Source organism: Ctenocephalides felis, unplaced genomic scaffold (genome assembly GCF_003426905.1).
Source record: "Ctenocephalides felis isolate EL2017-DRISC unplaced genomic scaffold, ASM342690v1 CF-g0.4_SCAFFOLD_01170, whole genome shotgun sequence".
NCBI classification, from domain to species: Eukaryota; Metazoa; Arthropoda; class Insecta; order Siphonaptera; family Pulicidae; genus Ctenocephalides; species Ctenocephalides felis.
This window is the reverse complement of record NW_020537324.1, coordinates 83967187-83992920: the sequence shown is the minus strand read 5'-3', so window position 1 is coordinate 83992920 and position 25734 is coordinate 83967187. Positions and strand designations below refer to the sequence as shown.

The 25734-nt window shown below is 29.2% G+C and overlaps 5 protein-coding genes across 5 annotated transcripts in view; 1 reads left to right on the top strand and 4 right to left on the bottom strand.

Moving 5' to 3' along the window:
- Nucleotides 1–3521, bottom strand: part of LOC113367834 (zinc finger MYND domain-containing protein 11-like) — a 26055-nt gene extending 22534 nt beyond the window's left edge. The window contains exons 1-5 of the mRNA XM_026609411.1: nt 3332–3521; nt 3071–3267; nt 2794–2913; nt 336–779; nt 157–270 (exon numbers count right to left, since the gene is read on the bottom strand). Coding sequence (XP_026465196.1) covers nt 157–270; nt 336–779; nt 2794–2913; nt 3071–3267; nt 3332–3521 — 1065 coding nt within the window. The remainder of the gene's footprint in view (nt 1–156; nt 271–335; nt 780–2793; nt 2914–3070; nt 3268–3331) is intronic.
- Nucleotides 3522–5741: 2220 nt separating this feature from the next.
- LOC113367833 (zinc finger MYND domain-containing protein 11-like) lies at nt 5742–9949 on the bottom strand. Its single transcript, XM_026609410.1, has 4 exons — nt 9776–9949; nt 7670–7817; nt 5846–5921; nt 5742–5771 (listed from the first exon to the last, which is right to left on the bottom strand). The coding sequence occupies exons 1-4, from the start codon at nt 9912–9914 to the stop codon at nt 5742–5744; spliced, it is 393 nt and encodes a 130-aa protein (XP_026465195.1). The 5' UTR covers nt 9915–9949.
- Nucleotides 9950–20696: 10747 nt separating this feature from the next.
- On the bottom strand, nt 20697–23416 carry LOC113368181 (pyridoxal phosphate phosphatase PHOSPHO2-like). The gene is made up of 2 exons (XM_026609748.1): nt 23331–23416; nt 20697–21423 (listed from the first exon to the last, which is right to left on the bottom strand). The coding sequence occupies exon 2, from the start codon at nt 21381–21383 to the stop codon at nt 20700–20702; it is 684 nt and encodes a 227-aa protein (XP_026465533.1). The 5' UTR covers nt 21384–21423; nt 23331–23416; the 3' UTR covers nt 20697–20699.
- On the bottom strand, nt 23286–24053 carry LOC113367831 (pyridoxal phosphate phosphatase PHOSPHO2-like). Its single transcript, XM_026609409.1, has one exon. It carries the CDS (start codon nt 24051–24053, stop codon nt 23286–23288), a length of 768 nt encoding a protein of 255 aa, XP_026465194.1.
- A 583-nt stretch (nt 24054–24636) lies between these two features.
- Nucleotides 24637–25734, top strand: part of LOC113368440 (RNA-binding protein 45) — a 49096-nt gene continuing 47998 nt past the window's right edge. Inside the window, exons 1-4 of the mRNA XM_026609987.1 lie at nt 24637–24866; nt 24931–25045; nt 25113–25436; nt 25504–25628. Coding sequence (XP_026465772.1) covers nt 24698–24866; nt 24931–25045; nt 25113–25436; nt 25504–25628 — 733 coding nt within the window. The 5' untranslated portion in view covers nt 24637–24697. The remainder of the gene's footprint in view (nt 24867–24930; nt 25046–25112; nt 25437–25503; nt 25629–25734) is intronic.

Sequence of the window (25734 nt, the reverse complement as noted above, 5' to 3'; positions counted from 1 at the left end):
AGGTGGACAGCCGTCCCCAAGGAGTTAAGACAACTTTTAGGATGTCAATATACAAGTATTTACAGACTTACAGCTGGGTTATCTCGCATTCCGAGATTCTTGCCTAATTTAAGCTAAAATGACTACTAGGCTATAAATAATCATTGTTCTACTCACCGTTTCTCCTATATAGTCAATAGTCTTCATCGTAATCAAATTTCCTTCCTCGTCCGAACTGTTACAAAGACTGACAACATCCACATCGGCGCTCTCATCATTTTCGGGCCACAACTGCGTTTACCTTTGCTCATCTCCTCCTTATCGACCGACCGTTTATCACTTTTACCGTCCTTTGCAGACTTCTTGGGAGTCTTCTTAGGAGTCTTCAGCCTAACATCCAGAGTCTTCTCCTCTTCGTCCACCGTACTGATATCGTAAACATTCATATCGGGTGCAGTGACCAGAGAGTTCCTGGTCATCCTCGGTTTAGGTTTAGTATCATAATTACCGCCACCGTTACTCACTTGCAAGGTGCGGGTTAGTTTGACGGTCGGTACCATTTTGTTGGCGGACTTGTCGCCGGCGTTCGATTTGGGTTTGCGGCCGGCTTTTTTCTTTTTGGCTGGGGCGACTGGTTTGGTTTCATCGTCGGTGTCTGCTTCTTCTGGTGTAGTACTCCTTTGCGATCGCTTCGATTGTTCAGCTTTGTAAGTGAACATGCTGTTTGGACGTTTGAGAAGCTCTTGGTGCTTTTGGAGTTCTTCGAGAGCTTTGTTGAGGGTGACGGTGCGTTTCATTAACTAAGGGAGAAAAACAACTTTATAATATAGCTCTGATTTTAATCATTTCTGAAGATGAACTTCTTTAGGTGCGACTAGGGAGTAAATTTACGAGATGAAACTGAAAATATGACGATAGTCCGTTACGCCTAAGTATTTATACTGAAAACAGATTTTGTAACTATGGACAGTAGGGGCAGTCGGGGCTACTGCCAAGGGCGGCAAATTTTCGGGAGCGGCAAATGTGATAGTGAGAAAAAAATTCTATACAATATAATTAACTCATTTTTTTAATAACATTTTTTATTTCAATAAATATAATTAACAAAACATAATACGATTGCAATTGAAAATTTGGAAATTTGGCTTATATAAAGTTTGAAAGCTGAAAGTTTAAGAAAAATATGTTCTTCAGATCTAGAGCGCCCTTAAGATAACGAATTAGTGCACTTCCAAGCTTATATCGCAAAAAAAAAATTAAACTAGCGACGCTTGGCATTGTGCTTTAAGTCAAGTTACTGAAACTTCCCGACACATTTTATAAAGAGCTTTAAAATTTTTGAAAAATGAAAAAAAGTGAATTTAAAAAACTTTTATATTTTTAATTTTGTTTTTTTTTGTGAACTTTTATTTATTAAGATTAAAATTTTCTTTAAACTTTGAAACAACTATATTTTTGAGATTTTAAATTTTTGAAAAAAGGACTTTTTTCAAGAAAAAAAAACTTTGAAAGAAAATGTTACCCCGTATTTATAGTAATGGGCCAAAAATCAAAAATAAAAATTTTTGCATTTCTCGACGTTTTGAAGGTTTCTAAACTTTTGGCATACCTAAGACAAAATGGATGTGTGTGTGTGTTTTTTCGTCCGCGTTTTCGGGCGCACGGATCAACCGATTTGAATGGTTTAAAAAACATTCGATCCCTATTGCTAGGGAGATGTGCTGCTTAATTTTTGGCAAAGACAGGCCCCGCAATTTCGAAGATACGGAGCAAAGAGTGCAGAAAATAGAATGTTTTTGAGAGAACGGAGTATCGGATTTGAATGATCCAAAAAACGTTCAATTAGTAATGAATGGGAGAAGAGGTGAGTAGTTTTTGGCAAAGACAGGTCCCGCCATTTCGAAGATACTGAGCTAACAGTGCAAAAAATGGCAGTTTTTGAGTGAACTAAGCGTCCGACTTGAATGATCTAAAAGACTTTCTGCTTGTATTGACAAAACAATTGCATTTGAGGATAAAAAATTCTAACATCTTTTTTTTATTTTCAAAAAATATTTTTGTAATTTTGGATTAGAAATTCAAAAAATGACCGAGGCTAAGCACAGTCTAAGCGCCACAAATGTTACAAATGTTTACCCAAGTGCGTTTAAACTGTTTATGTACTGGAGCACTTTTCCAGTTTTGTGAAAACTATTAAAAAATGTGAAAATGCCGGCAAGCTAAGAACAGTATAAGTGAAAATGTCGCACAGAATTGTTTGCAAATGCGTTTAGACTGTGACAATTAGGGAGCACGTTTTCGGCTAGTTTCTTCGAAACGGCTAGACCCGCCTTCGCCAAAAACTAGTCAGCACGTCTCCTTATCAATACAAATAGAATGTTTTTTAAATGATTCAAATCGGTTGAACCGTGTTCCCATAATCGTCGACAAAAATTTGTAACCGAACACACACACACACACATAAACATCCATTTTTTCTAAAAATAAGGTATGCCAAAATGTTAAGAAACCTTTGAAACATAAAGATATATAAAAATTGTCATTTTGCGATTACTATAACTTATGCTATGGTAAATCATTTAAGTAATCAACAGTACATTTATTTTTAATATTCAAACAACTTATCAAAACCAAAATGCTGAAACGAATTCATGGCATTTCAATGTGTTTCTGGGAAAAAAACTGTTTCTAAATACGAACGATTCGACATACGAGCGCGATTACGCAACGGATTATTAAATTATTATTAAATATGAAATAAGAGCCAAACGACCAGAATAAATAAATAAATCAACTAGTAAACTTTTATCTTACCTGCATGTCCTGATAAGGAGTATCGATTGGTTTCACACATTGCGGATCAATAATACCCCGAAAGTGTTTGCCACCAAAAAATCTTACATCGTAATTTCCATCAGCATTAATTTTAATAACCTGAAAACAGTAAAAAAAACATATATAATTAACAAGTAACTAAGTATTTAATAATATAATTAGTAAGACAAAATTAAAAGTAAATCCAACTTATAGATCTGTTATAAATAGTTTTCTTTTTTATTAAAAGAATAAATAAATTACAAATATTTATTACCTTAGCAGGCCAATAAGTGTATCCCTTCTGCTTGGCAAAAACCAATTCGTGTCTAGGTAAACAAGGTTTTGCAAACCAGAGAGGATCATCCTGTTCATTTGAATGCCGGTAGCAATCTCTGCACTGTCTAATTTCACTCAAATCGAACGTGCTATCATTTAACATATATTTAGCAGCTTCCATCTGCTCAGAGGACACTGAAATATAGACACAATCATTTACTAAGAAGTTCGATTTTTGATTGATTCTATTTTTTTTTACCTCCAAACAGTATACCGACATGATGAACAATATCAGAAACGTCTGAAGAGAATCCGGTGAGGCTTTCATAAGCTCCACGTCTAATTTTGTCCTGCATTTTTCTTAGAGACATTGGAAATCCACGAATCAGGTAAAGGGAACACCAGGCCTCGTCGCTTGAAGTGATTTGTGTTTTACCAGAAGGAATCATATCACTTAGGGATTCATCTGGCAACTGAAAAAGAAACTAGCTGTAAGTGGAATTCTGTCTTAAGGCAATTAAGGCATCGTGCCTTAAGGCAAATTGCTGGACCAAAATTCCCGTACCAAAAATTATTATTTTTAACTTCCCGAAGGAGAAGTTTATGTTTTCATCAAAAAATCCGATTTGCTAATTTTATGTTTTCTCGACGTTTCAACCCATTCTGAATCGAATGAGACCAAATTTAAGGGAAAAGTATGTGTGTGTGTGTGCGTGTATGTGAACGGATTTTTTGCCGTAAATCGAAGTTTTCTCAAAAACGGTTGGACCGATTTCAAAAATTTAAAAGCCATTCGATGTATCTCGATGAGGACTAGCGTTTCTGAGTTTTGTGTGACGATCGTCCGGGCCATTTTGTTGTAAATCGCAGAAAAGTGAAAATTTTTCGTCCACGTTTTAGCCTGCAATTCTTAATCGATTTTGAAAATTCAAAAACCGTTCGAAAGATATTGGTTGGGAATCGTGCTGATTAGTTTTTGGTAGAGATCGGCCAGACCGTTTTCTTGTAATAAAATGTAAAAAAAATTTTTTCGACGATTTTTATCATTATTTTTTTGACGGTAGATACTATAGTTTTTTAGATCATACTAAATATTACGGCCCTACGACAATTGGTTTAAGTTTGAAAATTCGTCAAAGTTTGCAAAAATTGGTATTGGTATTTTTTTGGCATTTGTCAAAATTAGACCTTTGATCGACGTTTTCTCAAAAACGCCTGAACCGATTTTAGAAATTTAAAAGCCATTTGATGTATCGCAATGAGAACTATCATTTGTCAGTTTTGTGCGACGATCGGCCAAGCCGATCCTTTAAAATTTGGAAAAAGGTGTTAAACTTTTCGTCCACATTTAGGCTCATACTACCGAATCGATTTAAAAAAATCAAAAACTGTTCGTAAGATATTAGTTGGGAATGATACTGATTAATTTTAGGTGAAAATCTACCGAGCCGTTTTCTTGTAATTAACTGTTGAAAAAAAAATTTAAGCCGATTTTTATGGAACTTTTTTAGCGATATATATCATGGTCTTATAAAACTTACTGAAATACTACGGTCTTACGACAAGTAGTTTAATTTTAAAAATTCATCAAAGTTTCATCATCAAGTAAACATTGGTACGGAATCCATAGGAATGTAAACAAAATTTATACTTATTGTTAAAATCTCTATAAAACATCTGATAATTTGATATGCATATGTCTAATGATCATTTTTGACCGCCAAATGGAATATTTATTACTTTGTTCATAGGATCTCCGAAACCGCTAGACCTGCCTCCATGGAAATATGATCAATTCTTCATCTTGTCAACACAAGTAAAATGTTTTTTGAATTATTAAAATCGGACATTTTGGGCACTTTTTGCCTCGTATCTTCGAAACGGCTAGACCTGCCTTCGCCAAAAACAAATCAGCACGTCTCCTTATCAATGCGAATCGAATGTTTTTTGAATTATTCAAATCGCTTCATCCGTGTTCCCGAAATCGTCGACGAAAATTTGTATCCGCACACACATACACACACACACACACACAAACACATACATCCATTTTTTCTAAAGTATGCCAAAATATTCAGAAACCTTGAAACGTAAAGACATATAAAAAATTTCATTTTCGATTTTTTTGCGATTACTATAACTTATCCTACGAGAAGTTAAATGTAGTTGAGCTTAAATTGTAAGACTTGCTCTAATTATATTTACCCAGGTGTGTATCCTGTCATAAGTAAACTGCAGCAGATAATTTAACTCTTTAACAGTACAATCGACCAAACCGCCTTCCTTCTGTTCCAAATTAGCCAGCCGACAAACATAACAATGTGTATCAGTCCCCACTTTACTAGAGAACTCATCCTCAAAGTCCTCATCGTCACATTTAATCTCCTTTTTATCAATGTCTTCCTCAACAGATTTATTTTTAACTGCAGATGCCAACGGAAGTAGTTTTGTGTTTTGTGACAAGGTAGAAACACCATTATCTTCTGATGAAGTCTTGTCGGACGTCGAATTAGGTTTAACCGTATCTGTAAATATCTACCATTATTAAATAATCCAAATATTGCTTTAAATTACATTAATTCCTACCGTCGTCTTCTTCTTCAATGATGACAACATCACTGGAGTCGCTTTCGATGCTATTTTCTTCTACAGTGTCATTGAGTTTTCCATTAACACTTTTCATCAGTATCGATTTGTCCCTGGAGGAATCATTTAAGGAGTCATTTTTATGCGCAGCTTTAGTACTGCTCATAAAACCCATGCTCAATTTTACACAAGTCGAATGAAATACACGGTGGCACCCTTGGCATGCTGTCACATCACCGGCTAGATGACACTCGTAACAATACCTAGAAAAATAAATAAATAAAGAAATAAATAAATAAATATATATATATATATATATATATATATATATATATATAAATCTCGTGTCACGATGTTGGTTCGCGATGGACGCCCAAACTACTGAACCGATTTTAAATTTTATTGGCACATCGTGTGCATATATATCCAACTTAGGTTATAGGAAATTTTGAAAAGTAAATTTGTAATATAAATATATAATTTATATAAATTTCTAAAAATTTTGACAGAAAATGACCAAAAAAAAACAAAATAAAATGACAAATGTCAAAATTTAAGGAAATTTCGATATATCATTTTTGAAAAAAAAATTGACATTTTAAAAAATAAAATTCAAAAACATGTACATATATAGAAATATCCAACATTTAAATCCAAATTTGATGAAATGCTATATTCAAAATCACTGTTTACAGTTTTGAATCTAATTAAAAATCAATGCTTAGAAATTTGAATAAATGTTGACATGAAAAAAAATTAAATATCATTTGTCAGTATTTATGAAAATAATTATATAAATAGATTTACGATTTAGATTTAATTGATTAGCTTACCAAATTATTTCGGAAACCAAAACTTCATCAAAACTTTATAGATAAGAGATCAAAATAAAAAAGCGGCATATTGAATTTAAAATTAATCATAAACAAAATTTTGACATTTCACAAAAAAATGTTTAACGACTTACTTCAATAAGAAGCAAATAAATTAATTATTCCAAGTTATGTTATAGGCAATATTGCCAAGCAAATTATAGATACAAACATTATTGTAAAATAAATATTATCATATTATATTAATTTTGGACCAAGAAGGAATTATTTTGACATTTATAAATTTAGTGCATATTTGAAATTGACATTCACTATTTTTCAATTAAATGCAAATGTAAAAAATCAAATATTTATATAAAAAATTATATATTTAGATAAAGATACTGCGTTGATTTAGACTAAAATTTAATTTATTATTTAATTAAAAAAAAATGACAAATAAAATTAAAATAAACAAAACACTATGATGCATTGGAATTAATTATCAAAGTGTAAAGAAATTTGTGTAACCAAAATATAATATTATTATTAATATATCAGTTAAGATATATTTTGATTGTCATCGCAAATGCTAATCTTACAGGAAATTGTAACCTTTTAAATGGAATAGTACAATCTGAGGGTATCATTGGAATCTGACAAAAACAAACTAGACAAACTAAATATTATATCATATTATATTAAATTTTGACCGAAAAGAAAATATTTTGACAATTATAATTAATTTGAAATAAAATGCAAATGTCAAAAATCAGATCTTTATGTAAAAAAATATTTATTTCCACAATATTCCTGTGTTGATTTAGCCAAACTTATGAATTTAACAATTATATAATTATTCATTGATGACTTAAAATAATTATTAATTTATTAACAAATAAATAATATTTGAAAGAAAATTTTATTGACATATATGACATGACAAAAGTATAATAAACAAAAAACTATGATGCGAGTGAATTAATTTTTGAAGTATGAAATGTCAAATAATTTCGAAAATTATAACATGTTTTTAACTATTTGTCAAAGAATCAGAGTCCAAATCTATTAAGTATTTGATTTTTGGCACTTTTATTAATTTTTTATCAATTTAGGCATATTTTTTATGGCAAAACAACGTTTGCCGGGTTAGCTAGTATATATATATAAATATTCTTATGTTACTCAATTATTATTACCAGTCATGTTTAGGTAACGAAGGAATTTCTGTTGGTATTTTGTAGGTCTGAGATTCTACTCCTCTCTTTTTGCCTCGGGCACCCACTGCATGCACTTGCACCAATAAACCATCCTGGTGACATTTTCTTACAATGTTCTCACCTTCTTCTACAAATAGTAAAAATAAAAGTTAAACTAGTGGTATATGGCATCGTGCCTTAAGGCAATTATTAAAACTTCCCGCACCAAAAATTAAATTTTTTAAAAAATAAATTTTCTTTATAAACTTTGAATAAATCGATTTTAGAGATTTTTAATTTTTTTTTAAAAAAATTGGCCTTTTTGAAAAAAATGATTTTTTAATACTTGGAAATATTTTGGAAATTTTGAACTTTTTTTCAAAGCAATCGCGATACGTTAGCTGCGCAGAAGCGAAATATCGAAGCGCGTGAGCGCCGCGTCGCAGTATAACAGATAAATATTGGTACGGAATCCATAGAAAAGTGAACAAAATTTATTCTTATTATTAAAATCTTTATAATATATGTGATAATTTGATGTGCATATGTCTAATAATCATTTTTGTCCGCCAAATGGCATTTTTTAACTTCCCGTAGGGTAAGTTATTGTAATGGGCCGAAAATCGAAAATGAAATTTTTTGCATTTCTCGACGTTTTGAAGGTTTCTGAACATTTTACTGGCATACTACAGAAAAAATGGATGCCTGTGTACGTGTGTGTGTGTTTTGTATGTCCGAAATTTTGCGTCCACGTTTTCGAGCGCACGGATCAACCGAATTGAATGGTTTAAAAAACATTCGATCCCTATTGATAGGGCGATGTGCTAATTAGTTTTTGGCAAAGGCAGGTCCAGCCTTTACGGAGATACGGAGCAAAGAGTGCAGAAAATAGAAATAGAGTTTTTGATAGAACGGAGCATCCGATTTGAATGATCTAAAAAACATTCAATTAGTAATGATTGGGAGAAGTGTTTATTAGTTTTTGGCAAAGACAGGCCCGGTCATTTGGAAGATACGGAGCTAAATGTGCAAAAAATGGCAGTTTTTGAGAAAACTAATTACTAATTGAATGTTTTTAGATCATTCAAATCAGATGCTCCATTCTCTCAAAAACTCGATGTCTACTTTGTGCTCTCTTTGCTCTTTATCTCCGTAACTGCTGGACCTGCCTTTGCCAAAAACTAATCAGCACATCTCCCTATCAATAGGAATCGAATGTTTTTTGAACCATTCAAATCGGTTGATCCGTGCGCCCGGAAACGTGACTGGAAAATTGTATCCAAACTTACACACACACACACACATTAATTTTTTCTGAGGTATGCCAAAATGTTCAGAACCTTCAAAACGTCGAGAAATGTAAAAGTTTCAATTTCGATTTTCGGCCCATTACAATAACTTACCCTACAGGAGTTAACAAACATTATATATATATATATATATATATATATATATATATATATATATGTGTGTGTGTTAATTTTTATATAATTTTGATGTTGAAATATGTGATATTCAGTTTTCAGGGCAATACATCAATTAAAAAATTTGTCTGACTTTAAAACATTTTTATTTTTTCCATACGTTTCGACACATAGTTTTGTGTCATCTTCAGTGGACTATGTAATTGTAATAATCCTAATTATTTCCTAATTATAATTGTTCACAATGCACAATGAAACCAATTCTTGTCACTTTAAATGTAACAATAATAAATTTTTTAAATGAGTTATTTTATGAATTTGTAAAATACATCCCGCTATACTGTATTCACTCTTGCATCGGAATACAGTATAGCGGGATGTATTTTACAAATTCATAAAATAACTCATTCAAAAAATTTATTATTGTTACATTTAAAGTGACAAGAATTGGTTTCATTGTGCATTGTGAACAATTATAATTAGGAAATAATTAGGATTATTACAATTACATAGTCCACTGAAGATGACACAAAACTATGTGTCGAAACGTATGGAAAAAATAAAAATGTTTTAAAGTCAGACAATTTTTTAATTGATGTATTGCCCTGAAAACTGAATATCATACATATGTGTATATATATATATATATATATGTGTATATATATATATATACATCTATTACCTTGATTAATTGATAGAATCCTCGCAACATTTTTCCCCAAACGAAAAGCATCAGCAGCCTGCCTCTGGTGATTAACCAATCTGATAGCCTCCCAGACTGCTTTCACCTCTTCAGGATCAGTACTTCTGAACACCGGCATCTTGTCAAATCTTATTATTATACTCTAAATCTATTAACTCTAGATTTGTTCTAGAAAATCACAGTCGCTTAAGATAATTCAATGTCTTGTCATTTGTAAAAACGAGATTGTACGTTTCAGCATGACATTATTCCATGAATCAGGAATAGAGAGGGTTAATGGTTAACCATAGTAGTGATTGGTTGTCTTCAAACTTTAGATTTGTCTTGATTTATTTTGTACTGAGTATGTGACATACTCATCGATGAATTGTTTCATCAGGATAAGTAATCAGGTTAAATCTTCTTCGATGATATAGTCAATTGTTCTGCACACACCAATTTGCAGGCGTGGCTTTTGCGAAGTAAGAAGCGGTAGCAGGGCTACATTTGGAAATTGTCCAATCTGCAAAAAAAAATCTAAATTATTTATCTATAATATCACATCATATGGTGAGGATTGACAAATCTTATATATAAAAATGAATCGCAAAATGTGTTGGTTAGCGCATAACTCAACAACGCCTGGACCAATTTGGCCAATTCTTTTTTAAAAATGTTCGTTGATATACAAGGATGCTAAAAACAGCCCTTTTCTTTTTCTCATACAATCGTTTTCTAACTAAAACGTAGGATCATATATTGCTATTATATAAATTTCATATTAAATTACAAGCACTCACTGTATACTCTTTCTAAACGATTATTCGAATTTTGATAAATCTTTCTGAAGTGTGTTAAGGAAATTTTTTAGGATGTATGTGATTATAAAGTTCTGGGATGTATGTGCAATATTGTAGAAATAAATGGAAAAAATTGCAAAAAACGACATGTCATTGTTTGCATTGAAAATAAATGAAAACTATCATCTGCCAAAATTTTCAATTTACTTATGAACCTAGACAATATTAGAATATGTACAAATTCAAAAATATGAATAAGAAAAATGAAATACTGCATGTCTACAAAACAATAATTATTGTTTTTAGATAATCGGTAAATATTAGTATATTATATTAAAAAATTGTATGCGTGGGTACAGGATAACGTCTGTCGAGTCACCTAGTTTATAATAAACACACAGACATATTAAATTAATAAAGTATTAAAAAAATTATATATTTTTTTAACTGTCCTATGAGCTGTTGTGATACGTCTTAAACGACGTCGCTTTTATATATGGCAACCCAACGGTTGACCATGTGTTGACCAATCTCTAATTGAATTTATTTTGACAACTTCTGTAATAATGATAATTTTTTCCAATAACGCAGCAATGTTCCAAAAAACTATTTTCACCTAGAGACATATTGTTAAATCCCATAGCTTTAAACACTAAACCACGAGGACTTGATTTAAATAAATTGAAAATTGTGATATTATTTTCACACACAGTACTTAAGATTTTAAGGCTTGTCGAAATTCGTTTCAACAAATAAATTGCTCGGATTGTAACTTAATATACATTGGTCAAACTCATCAAAATATAGTAAAAATCTTAAGCAACACGAAAACAATACCAAAAATTCTAAACAATTTAAAACGATATTACTGTTTATCGGTTTTGATTGGAGACGCATTGCTCTAACCACTAATCCGAGGGGGAGCCAAGTAATTTAAATAGAAAGTTGTAACATTATTTTTATACACAGTACGTACTTAAGATTTTTGACTAGATTTTAATGCTTGTCGAAATCTGATTCAACAAATTAATTGCTCGGATTGTAATTTAATATACATTGGTCAAACTCATAAAAATTTCGTAAAAATCTTAAGCAACACGAAAACAATTCCAAAAACTCTAAACAATTTAAAATGATATTAGATAAACCCATAGCTCTAACCACTAAACCACGTGGGAACCCACTGATTTAAATTAATAGAAAATTGTGATATTATTTGTATACATAATACTTAGGATTATATTTTTTTATAAGACTTATCGAAATCTGGTTCATCAAATTAATTGCTCAAATTGTGATTCATTATATTGGTCAACCAATATTTAATAAAACCTCTCCATCAACAAATTCAAAAACCCTAAAAAGCTATTTTCACTTAGAAACTATCTCTATCTTGGAGACCCATAGCTCTAACCACTAATCCACTGGAAAGCCCATTGATTTAAATGAAAATAAAATAAAAAATTTAATGCATTATTCGTATACATAGTACTTAAATTTTTTATAGAAATTTAAAGGCTTATCGAAATTTGGTTCATCAAATTAATTGCTCTAATTGTGATTCAATTTATATTGGCAAATCTTGCCAAAATTTAATAAAACTCCTTCAGCAACCCAAAACAATTCGAAAAACGCAAAACTATTTAAAACAATGTCAAATACAATACGTATAAACTTTTTTAATCCGACTTTTCATCATGTTGAAGAAAATTTATCCGAAAGACGTTTCAATTTATCGTTTATCAAATTAATTGCTAAGATTGTGATTTAATTTATATTGGTGAAACTAGACAAAATTTATTAAAAAACCTTCGGCAAATCAAAACAATTTCAAAAACGCCAAACAATTTAAAACGATGTCAAATACAATATATATAGAATTTTTTTTAATCCGACTTTTCATCATGTTGAAGAAAATTTATCCGTAAGACGTTTCGCAGGATGTTGTTTTATTAACTACACAACGACAAAATTAATTTTTAGATTCTGTTTCAGAACTTATTTATAGTCATTTATATTTTCGAACGCCTTAGAAATCTGGTTTATCAAATTAATTGCACAAATTGTGATTTAATAAATATTAGTGATTGATTAAAATGAATAAAAAATGGGACATTATTTGTATGCATAGTACTTAAAATGTTTCGGTTAAGACTAGATTAAGGCTTATCGAAATTTAGTTTATCAAATTAATTGCTCAGATTGTGATTTATTATATATTGGTGAAACTAAACAAAATTTAATAAAAATCCTTCAGCAACACAAAAATAATTCCGACATTTAAAACAAAATCAAAACAGATTTTTTTAACCCGACTATTCTAATTATTTACTCCAAAGGAACTAAATGTTTTAATTAAGTTAATTGTTCTGGCTAAAACATAATAAATTACGGAATATTTTTATAATTTTTTAAAACGATGACTTTACTAAAAATATGTGTTTGCCAGTCTTTTATGCACTTTTAAAAAAATTGTAAACACAATTCATTCAAAATTTAGATGTCAATAACTCTGTACATACAACAATGTAACTCAAAATTATCAACAAATCATATAGTTTTAAATGTTTCATGAATTATTAATAGTTTGGTTTAGTACTGTGTAATAGTGTAGTGTATTTAATTTTCTGTAAATATCTATCTGCAAGTTCTATAATTTCATATCATTATATATATATATATATATATATATATATATATATATATTCTTTCTTTCTATATTATATATATAATTAACTTCCCGTAGGGTAAGTTATTGTAATGGGCCGAAAATCGGAATTGAAAATTTTAACATTTCTCGACGTTTTGAAGGTTTCTGAACGTTTTGGCATACCTCAGAAAAAATGGATGTGTGTGTGTGTGTATGTATGTATGGATACAAATTTCCAGTCACGTTTTAGGGCGCACGGATCAACCGATTTCAGTGGTTCAAAAAACATTCGATTCCTATTGATAGGGAAAAGAGCTGATTAGTTTTTCGCAAAGGCAGGTCCAGCCGTTTCGGAGATACGGAGCAAAGAGCGCAGAAAATAGAAATCGAATTTTTGAGAGAATGGACTATCCGATTTGAATGATCTAAAAAACATTCAATTAGTAATGATTGGGAGAAGTGCTTTTTAGTTTTTCGTAAAGGCAGGCGCAGCCATTTCGAAGATACGGAGCTAAATATGTAAAAAATGGCAGTTTTTGAGAGAGTTAAGCGTCCGATTTAAATGATTCAAAGAACTTTCTGCTTGTCTTAACAAAATAATTGATTTTGGAAAAAAAAATTGTTTCAATTTTTTTTTTAATTTTTTGTATATCGAAAGTAATTCAGATTTTATTTTTAATTCTGACTGTAGTTCTAATATACTTTAAACAAATATTTTCAACTCTTCAGTTTATATAATTCTTATAAATATTAGACAATGTTACAATATTGATAATAATCTATTTGAGAACATTCAGTATTCCTCGAACATTTCGTTACGGTACGGCAATTTGCCTTAAGGTACGATGCCATAATTGCCTCAAGACAGAATTTCACTTACAGCTAGTTTATTCCTGAACTAATATAATAATAACTGCATTCACTAGCACTTTTATACTGAAACTGACCACCAGTCCATAAAAATATTCCATTGTCAAAGGAATGGTTTAAAATTCAAATTGTTTATGAAACTCGAAGACGGCGGACATTCAGATAATGCAAAATTCATTAAACAATAATTCAACATTGGCATAAACAAGTCGGCCGAATGTTTTGAGAATACATATACATCTACACACATACACACACATATATATATACACGATTTCTCGCATAATACGCCACCTTTCTGCGCTTTGAAATAAATTGTCGCTGTAATAATACAATTTCATGCTTAAGACGCTTTTTTGGACCGGTTTTAATTTACAAGCTTTCACAGTACATTGATATTATTATAACAAGGTTTATAAGAATATTTTACAATTATAGTGGGTAAGTTATTGTAATGGGCCGAAAATCGAAATTGAAAAATTTTACATTTCTCGACGTCTTGAACGTTTCTGAACATTTTGGCATACCTCAGAAAAAATTGATGTGTGTGTGTGCGTGTGTGTGTGTGTGTGTGTATGTATGTATGGATACAAATTTCCAGTCACGTTTTCGGGCGCACGGATCAACCGATTTGAATGGTTCAAAAAACATTCGATTCCTATCGATAGGGAGAAGAGCTGATTAGTTTTTGGCAAAGGCAGGTCCAGCCGTTTCGGGGATACGGAGCAAAGAGTGCAGAAAATAGAAATCGAGTTTTTGAGAGAACGGAGCATCCGATTTGAATGATCTTAAAAACATTCAATTAGTAATGACTGGGAGAAGTGTTTATTAGTATTTGGCAAAGGCAGGCCCAGCCATTTCGAAGATACGGAGCTAAATGTGTAAAAAATGGCAGTTTTTGGGAGAACTAAATGTCCGATTTAAATGATTCAAAGAACTTTCTGCTTGTCTTAACAAAATAATTGATTTTGGAAAAAAAAATTTTGTATATCGAAAATAATTCAGATTTTATTTTTAATTCTGACTATAGTTCTAATATACTTTAAACAAATAATTTCAACTCTGCAATTCAGTTTATATAATTCTTAGAAATATTAGACAATGTTACAATATTTATAATGATCTATTTGAAAACATTCAATATTCCTCGAACATTTCGTTACGGTACGGGAAGTTCCAGCAATTTACCTTAAGGCACGATGCCACCCACCCCGTTAGTTAATTTATTTATTATTTAATTCATTTATTATATTTTTTGTAATTTTTAATTAATTTTAAAATAAACGTATTTTGTTTCATAAATTTGTAAGAGTTTTTTTTTATCAAATTATTTAACAAATATTCAGGCATTTCATATAGTTTAACATATTTTTAGGTATGAAGATATAGAAGAAAATTTAACAATTCCACTTATTTAATATTTAATAATATATAAAAAGCAAACTACCAATTGATGATATGGATAATTAAGAATTATTATTATAAAAAATCAAGAAAGTTAAGAATTTCATCAATAGATCTTGATTATTAACAATAGTCGATAATCATGTGAATTTTTTTTTTTTTTTTAATTTCAATAATTATTACAACTGCTAATTTATTAACATTAAGTAATATTGTTAAATAATAATATAAATTTAAATAAATAAATCATGTGAATAACAAAATATTTTTTCGGATTGACATAATATAAGTTATTATAGTTCTTACTTTAATTCTTTATTTAATTTAAATAATGTGATAATTTAATAAATGATAAATTGTTTTAAAAAAAAGATTAAAAAACAGTAAATTTTTTAGATGTTTAATCTCGACGTTTTGGTCTAGATTCGTTCCTTCATCAGGATTTGTTCTGTAATTTTAAAAACTATTGGTGTCCATATCCTTAATTCAAAATTTGAATAAAATACACTTAAGAAATAGTGAAAAATCTGAAGTAAAAATATTTTTGCAAAAAGTCGAGATCAAGCACATAAAAACATTTTTTAGGATTTAGCGTTGTGTCACAACAATATATATATATATATATATATATATATATATATATATATAATTTATCATTATCAACAACCAGCATTAAAAAGAGCTTTCAACTTTCCGTTATTTTTGCAAAACTATCTCTTGATAAAATTTTAAATAACATAAAGGTACCAGCATGTTGTGTTCCAAGAAAAATATTAATGTTAGAAAAAAATATCTAAATCAGTCTTTATTGAAATCCCTAAAAGTATAATGCAAAATTAATTTATATATATAATTAAAAAAATAATACTTTAAAGTAATTGTTAAATTATCCATGAAATAAATAAAATTATTCCAGGTAGTGTATTTGTGCTCGTTGCAATTTTAGAAAAAAAACTGGTATAAAATTATTCAATATTTATAAATACTTAAATATTTAATCGTAAGTGTGCAAAAATATATTTTCTGTTAAATTTATAAAAATTTGAAAAAAAAATTATATTGAAGAAAATTATTCGAAATTTTACATTGCAATTTTAAAAAAAATCTTGTACAAAAAATACTTAATAGTTATAAATACTTAAATATTTCATGGTGTGCAAAAATATACTTGTAAAAAATAAAAAATAAATATAAATAATAAATAAAATAAAATAATAATACGTTGAAGTAAAAATAATTAGGCGATTCGAGATTTTACATTTGTGCTTATTGCAATTTTTTGTCAAATGTATAATTAAAATTCTTGTATGAAAATAAATAATATTTATAAATTTAATATATAGTGCTTGGATTTATGTGCTAAAATTAAATTCAAATAAATGTTTTAAATTTTGCTTAAGTACAAAAATCAGAATTTCTAATGGTTTTACATCAATTAAAATTAAAATTAAAATCCTTGTATAAAAATTATTAATATTTATAAGCATTTATTTAATATTAAGTGCTTGAATTTATATGCAGAAATATTTTCATTGTTTTAAATAACACAATTATGAATAAAAAAAATTAAACGTTTTAAGCGATATTTAAGTACAAAACTTTTATTAGATTTATTTTACTTTTACTTTTACAAAGTTCATTTACTTTTCTATCAATTTATTAAAATTTCATAGTTTTACATTAATTAACTATTATATAGGTAATTATTGTATATGAAATGTAAAATTAATATTCTTGTATGAAAACAATTAATATTTAAAAATAATTATTTAAGTAATTTAGTTAGTGCTTGGATTTATGTGCAAAAATATTTTTGTTTTTATATCAAGCATTAAAAATTAAAAATATTGTTTTAAGCAATACTTAAATATAAAAATTCTAACATAACTATCATTATTTAAATGAATAATGTAAAATTAAATTTCTTGTGAAAAAAATATTTATATTTATAAATAGTTAACAATTCATTATACAGTTCTTGAGGGTTCATATGAAAAAAATAATAGTTCTGTTGTCGAGGAATATCAAATATATATTAAAAATAGTAAAAATTAGTATAAATTTCTTTAAGCAATATTTAAAGGCAAATACATTTTTCTTTACTATAAATTTAGTTATTTTTTATAATTTTATGTCAAAATTTGTATTAATTTAACTTTCACATAAGTATTTTATATATACATACTGAACAAATACATTTGAATCTGTTTATGATATATTTTGATTGTAAGTTTTGTTTTTGTGGTTTTCTCATACTCATAATATGAGAAACAAATTATATTTATTATAAATGTTATCAAAAGAATTATGTTACCCAATAATTAGTGATTCGTAAACAAAAATATATTTGTGAATATATTGCATTACCATTTTTGTGAAAGGTGATGAAAACATAAATGTACACCTTGTGAAAATAGAAATATAATACAATTATACAGGAGATAAAAATATATTGCTAAATTATAGCTATATATAAAATATAATATTTTAAAAACCTTAGTAGTACTATAAGAAAATTATTATGTTTGAATTCTCATGGCCGATTATAATATCAAGAAAATTCATATATATAATTAAATACTAATTATAAATAATATTTATAATACTAATTATAAATACCATAAACATTAATATTTGTATAAATAATAAGTCTTCAGACAAATCGGTTATATATGTAATATGTATTATTTGTTTTAATATTATTCCATCTATTATTTAAAAAATGTTAGATAAGATGTTAGGATACGGTTTGCTAACAAGCGGCACTGTAGGCCTTCTCTACCAAATCATGATTCTATTCAGAAGCAGAAATTCCAAAACCAATCAAGACATCGATATTTGGCATTTTGTTTCAGAATCAGCGAGTGCTATAGCACTTGGAGCACTACATTTACTAGCAGCACCTTTAGAAAAGGAATCGAGAAGTGCAAGTACAGACAACGACTCGTGTGATGGAAACTTTTACACAAAATACATCATTTTTGCTGTGTCTTTAGCACAATGCTCGTTGTCTTTGATGCTGTACAATTTGGAGTGCTATCAAAAAGCATCTGGGGATAAAGAACAAGTTGAATTAAAAGTTAAAGTAAGAAGTAATTTGTATAAATTGGTTTTGGTGCCTTTGGTAATGCATAGTTTGCTAACAATGCCTGTATTCTTTGCTGGCAAACAAATGTTTAATGTTTCTATAACCGAGTTTGAAAGAACTGTTTGCCCCGAGTTAATGAATATGCAACAATGTGATGGGTTATTCGAACATAACCAGACTTTGCTGGAAAGTTATAGAGACATCATAAATCATACTGTAAAGGCTTCGACTTATATTGGAAATTCTTCACAACCAATTGATGAAGTGATTTTGAAAATCAAACAAGTTGTATCCAATTTCAATGCATCAGAACAAGATGTTGATACAAATTTCTATATGAGGCCTCATGATTTTAATTTAAAAACAGCGTTAATGGTGCGACGGCCTAAAATGCCGGTGCAGTGCGTGACTTTCTGTTCAGCGCCCAGAAATTTAATAAAAATACATCTATTCTTTACCATATTGCTTGCATTCATAACACCTGTGTTCATCAGCATTTTGTTTTATGTTAAATTTGCAAACAGAACCAAAAGTTCTGCACGAGACCTGTCTGATGACGCATTAGATAAACAAACCATTATAAATAATAAACATAGTACAAAATGCAAAAAACGAAACGCAAAAGGATCAATTTTGCTAAATCTCATTCTCTGGACACCTGCCGTTGCCGACTTTGCTTTAAAGGACTTAATTTGTGCGACAACAAACAATGTCGATGTCGATAACCTAACTTACGTACTTGCCAATTCCTATTTCTTGTTCCGAGAGTTTTTAAATTTGTATGTTTTGAGAAGTCATCAATTATCGGAAAACACTATAGCACCAGGTCAATAGGAAAATTCACTTTTTTTTCACTGTAAACACTAGCAATATTTGTTTTTATTTCGATATATCAAACTGTAGCGGACATCTTGGATTTTTACAACTGTCAAGGAAAAGGACTGCAACTTCAGGATAATCGAAAGAGAGCGGGAAAAAGAAAATTTAAAATGGAAAAGGACTCCGGTGATAATATTAAAGGAGAAATATAAATAGTAAACTAGGTGTAAGTTGCAATAATTTCTCAATGTATGTAAATAATCTACGTAATCAATAAGAATTCAAATTTTTCTATTTTAAAATAATTTTCTACTGTTTATTTCGAAAATAAAGAGTTTGCTTTCGCCAAGGTGGTTTTCAATTGATATTCTTCTCAATATCTATAATTGTATTAATTAAATTTATCATTATATATATATATATATATATAAAATTAAGCGCAACCAGCTGTAAAATTTCAAAATTTTTATACTCTAGAATAATATTTTTATACTTTCTGAACTTTATTGAATTTTTATAATTAAACTACTTTTTTAAGCCTATAATATTTTAAGATGTCCTTTTAGAAAATAAATTTTATTAACTTATTTTTTTTCAAACTCTTTACCACCAGCTTGATTTCAAAATGATACCTTTCAAACGGTTTTTGTATTTTTAAAATCGGTTCAGGAAAAAAGTGCTAATTATAGAGAAACGGCTCGGCCGATCGTCTTGCAAAATTAATCAACGATGAGAACTCATCAAGTTCTATCGAATGGCTTTTAAATTTTTAAAATCGGTATAGCCGTTTCTGAAAAAACGTCGGCAAAAAGTCAAATTGTAGCTCACACCCAACTTTGGTGTCAAACGATTCAGAATGACTTAAAACACCGAAAAAACAAAATTAAAAAACCGGATTTTCTGGCAAAAACATATACTTTTTCTTCTAGAAATAAGGAATGAAAATGGTATATTAAAATTTGAATTTTTGTATCAAATAGATATATTTTTAATCATTTCTTTTAGCATTTTCCAATCGTTAAGCGATAAATAAAAATGAGACTTCGAAATACTATCTAAATATTATAACAAATTAGAATTCTTGATAATAAAAAACTCAGAGTCCTAAATTTTGAAGCAAAATTCGTCATATTGTATGTTTGTAACAAAAAAGTTAAAACTGAAAGAAGTGTATTTTCAATTTATAAATTTAATAAATATTTATTACATGTTCTTATATAGTTAAGATTATAATTATAATATTATCAACATATTGGCTTGTTTAAATTAAATGCATATTGCATTGTTTTCCATTTACTTTCTGGTTAAGTCTTGAACAACTTTAAGAACATCGTATGCATTTAACCATGGCCTGATAACAGCTTTAATTATCACATCAGGATTACGTGTATATGCAAATAAATCAATTACTGTAAAAATTTCACATCCCAATTTTGGACAAGCAATATCACTTTTTCTCAATCTCAGCATCGGACAAAAATCATTACCTCCATCTCCAATGTAAATGACTTTATCAAAAACCAATCCATTTTTCTTGCTTATTTTAATATACTCTGTTAAAATTGAGCCTTTACATAAATTTCTTGGACACAAATTGCATTCGGTTTGACTCTGATAAGGTACAACGTTTAATCTTTCTGATTTATCATAAAAAGCAGGATTTGTAAAGATTTTTTTTACAAATTTATCTAATTTATGAGCGTCTAACCAGTTTTCAATGAATATATGATTCGAGTCGCTTATGATAATAATATCGTATCCTAATTTATCCAAAGTCTTCACCAGCAAAGTAGTGCCTTCAATTTCAGGAATATCAGCAATTGCTCCATAAATTTCAGTCCTGTCAATTTTCTTTTCTTGCAAAATGGCAAAAATTTGGCACATGTAGGAATGCCAATTCTTGTCCTTTAAAAATTGTTCAAGTCTTGATGGTATTTCATCTTTTATGAGACTTATTACTTGTAAATCCGAGTCCATTTTTATTAAAGTTTGATCGAAGTCAAACACAGCTAAATTCCTAGTAATGGTACAAAATTGTATGCGGTTTATTTTAAATTTATATTTGCAGATATTATGAAGCAGATTATAAGGTAAAGTATGTTTTAAAAGTGACAGCATTACATATTTTTGTTTTGGAAAATTATTTATAAATATTTATGGGAATAGAAACAAAATACACTTGATCGGCGTATATAATTTTTGATCCTTAAGTCTGTATTTAGAAACACTATAACGTTATAGTGTATTACGTACGTATTTAAAATAATTCAATACAGTTTATTGTAACTAGTGGGGCACATGGCATCGTGCCTTAAGGCAAATTGCTGGAACTTCCCGTACCGTAATGAAATATTCGAGAAATTTTAAACGTTTTCAAATATATTATTACAAATACTGTAACTTTCGTTATTTTTGCTATTTGTTATATCTGAGCAAATCAAATATAAATCATAAATCAATTTATCTCCAAAACAATAACAATCGTCATTTTATTTCGAATTCAATTTCAAAACAAAAAGTTGCCTAATTTGCATAAAATTGAAAAATCGCTCCCGTATGGTCACAGTCTAAACGCATTTGCAAATAATTCTGTGCGACATTTTCACTTATACTGTGCTTAGCTTGGCGGCATTTTCACATTTTTCAATAGTTTTCACAAAATTTGAAAAGTGCTCCAATACATAGACAGTCTAAACGCACTTGGGTAAGCATTTGTACCAGAGTGGCGCTTAGACTGTGCTTAGCCTGGGCGATTTTTTGAATTTTATTCCAAAATTACAAAAATATTTTTTGAAAAAAAAAATTAGAAACAAATTTTTTTTACAAAAGCAATTATTTTGTTGAAACAAGCAGAAAGTTCTTTGAATCAATTAAATCGGACGCTTAGTTCTCTCAAAAACTGCCATTTTTTTAACATTTAGCTCTGTATCTCCGAAATGACTGGACCTGCCTTTGCCAAAAACTAGTAACCACTTTTTCCCGTCATTACGAACTGAATGTTTTTTGAATCAATCAAATCGGATAATCCGTTCTCTCAAAAAATCGATTTCTATTTTCTCGATATACAAAAAAAATTTAAGAAAAAAAATGTTTTGACAAAAAAAATTTGAAAAAAAAATTTGGAACAAATTTTATTTTTTACTAAAAGCATTTATTTTGTAAGCAGAAACTTTTTTGAATTATTCAAATCGGATGCTTAGTTCTCTCGAAAACTGCAATTTTTTGCACATTTAGCTCGGTATCTCCGAAACGACTGGACCTGCCTTTGCCAAAAACTAATCACCTCTTCTTCCAATCATTACAAATTAATTGAATATTGAGATAACATAAATATGCATTTTTATTTTCGATTTTCGGCCCATTACTATAACTCATTGATTCCAAAAGTGGTCCACATGGACCCATGTCAGCGAAAAGAAATGTTAGAGAATAGAAGACAACACAAAACACATTAATATCTATTTTTTATTATTATTTTAAAGTCAAAAAGTCAAAAAATGTTTGATCTTGAATATGTATATTCACATTGAATGTTCAATACCAAATGTTAGTAGAAATAAAAATTTCTAAAAAAAAAAACGATATCGGCTAAATAGCTATTTAACCATAATAACTATTTTGGCGATCCATGGTAAAGCCTAAGGGTCCACGATACAAACAAGTTATAATATAACTTACCATATGAAAAGTTAATAATTCAATGCAGTTCTTAAAAAATGTCTAAACATGTCACTACAACTGAAATCTCAGATTTTTTATACATTAAACAAATCATTTCCTTATCTATGAAATAAATAATATATATTTAATTTATTTATGCAATTTTACATTATCTTTCATAATACACAATTAATTGTTTAACTTTATATTAGTAACCTCTCATTTAAGATCCAAATTCTTGATATTTCCAGATGAATTTATTACCTCTAATTCTCTAACAGTTTTTAATATATCACAACCATCCGTCCACGGTTTCAAGACAGCCTTCACAGTCAATTCAGGGTCATCTTTATTCTTCTCGATTCTATTCATGATCTTAAATCCCAAACGAGGGAAAGCAACATCAACTGCTCTTAATTTAATCATAGGACAAAAATCATTACTGCCGTCTCCAGCATATATGACCTTAACATATTCAGTACCAAGTTTCTCAGCGCTTTCAATATATTTCTTCATAACAGCACCTTTACATAAATTTCTAGAACACAATTTACATTCAAATTGGTACTGATAAGGCTCAATAAGTAAAAGACCATTGTCATCATAATGAGCAGGATTTGTGAAGACTTCTTTAACGCAACCGGATAAAGCATGGGCTTCTAACCAATCTTGTATAAATATGGAATTAGAATCGCTTATTATTATTATATCATAATTAAAATCGTTATGCAAAGCTCTAAATAATTTACACATGCCTTTGGTTTCAGGAATTTCGATGATAGTTTTGTGTATAGATGCTTTATCAATTTTATCTTTATGTAGTAACTTAAAAGCCTCGCCCATGAATATTGTCCAGCAATTAGTTTCACGTATTTCTTCAATTTCTTCAGGAATGTCTGTTGTTAATAATTCAAGGACTTCTGTGTCTGTATTTTTTGAGACAACAGTATAATCGAAATCGAATATTGCTAAATTTTTGGTAACCATTTTTGATCTTATTATATTGCCTAGGATTTTTGGTGCTGATGTTTTGCCTGAGACGACTTTTTTCGAACTGTCATAAAATGTACAACCGGTAGAAGAAATGGTTAAATATCTTTTTGAGGGTCGTTTTAATCGATGGAGTACAAAATAATAAAGATTCGTAGACAATTTCATTGTCTATGATAAATTTATTAGATTATTTGCCTAAATTTTGTATAAAACTACTTTTGGTTTTTAATTTTGAATTTGGTTGACATGACGCTAGTGTTTCTTAAACTGTAACAAAGTTGCAACGAACTTTTGTAATTTTAAAGTTGTATACAAACAATAATTTTGATTTAATTTTTAATTATCACGTTAACCAGATGAAAGTACCGTTTTGCCTTAAGGCAAGTTGCATAAACTTCCTGATTTCGGGAAAAGGAAATTAACTTTACCTAAAATTAATTTAAAACAGTTTGAAAACCATTCCGCTCAGTGCTGCCACCACTCGCGGCAGATCAATCAACTTTGATGGAAAATCAATGTTCGACATTTTGTTTTCCAAAAAACATTATTTTGTTTTAAATCAAAAATATACATCCAACAGTATCAAAACAAAAACAATTATTTTCCATTACAATCGTGGTTTGTCATAAATTCTTACTATGGGTGATAGAAGATCGAAATTTGATAATCCGGAGCCTCAGTATTCAAGACTCTTTATAGTCTGTAGTAGAGATTCTACAGCTGACGACTTTTATAATAGTTTCGATAAATTTGGGACTATTGAAGATGTTCGGTTGGTTCGAGACAGGAATACTGGCGAAAATAAAGGTATATAAATAATTATTTCAATGTATTGTACCGTTTTAAAAATAATTTTATATTTGCTGATTAGGTATTGCCTATGTAAAATTCTCAAAGACTTCAGAAGCTGCAAAGGCTTTGAAAGAGATGAACGGTAGATGCGTTGGGAATTCTTCACGACCACTTAAAGTATTAGTAGCTAACAGGTATTAATCTCTAATAAAAATTATCAATCTTCATAATTTTCTATGTCTTTTATTTCTATTATCCTAGTCGCGATGAAGGTTCAACAAGAGACTCCAATGAAGGTGAAAAGTACATTCGTCTCTTCATAGCAATTCCAAGGTCCATGAACGAGGATGATTTGCAAAACAAATTCAAAGAATATGGAACAATAGTTAAAATCAACTTATTACGAGACAGAGATACGCAACAAAGCAAAGGTTTTGCCTATATAACCTTTTCCAGTTTTATTGAAGCAGCCACTGCGTATGAAAATTGTGATAGATCCTATAAAGCTGTTTTTGCTGAACCGAAGCCTAGCGCAAAACGTGAAAGGAGTTATGATCGAGGATACGATAGGAGCTATGATAGAAGGTTAGATAATAGATAGTTGTTTGTGTTGATATATTGATTGATGATTGTTTGTGTTTTTGTTCTTTAGGGATGCTCATGATTATCATCCAGTAAGCAAAGGTTCTCGTAATGAACCTCCTGGTCAACTTTTGGTAACCGCTAGTCCTTGTTCTAATCAAGATCAACTTTGGAGACTTTTTGATTTAATACCAGGTACGTATATAAACAGTATAGAAAAAAAAATACATTATTATTGAAGTGAAACTTCTAATTCCACTTGCAACAAAGAAATTTTGGAAATAATACAATTTTTAACTTC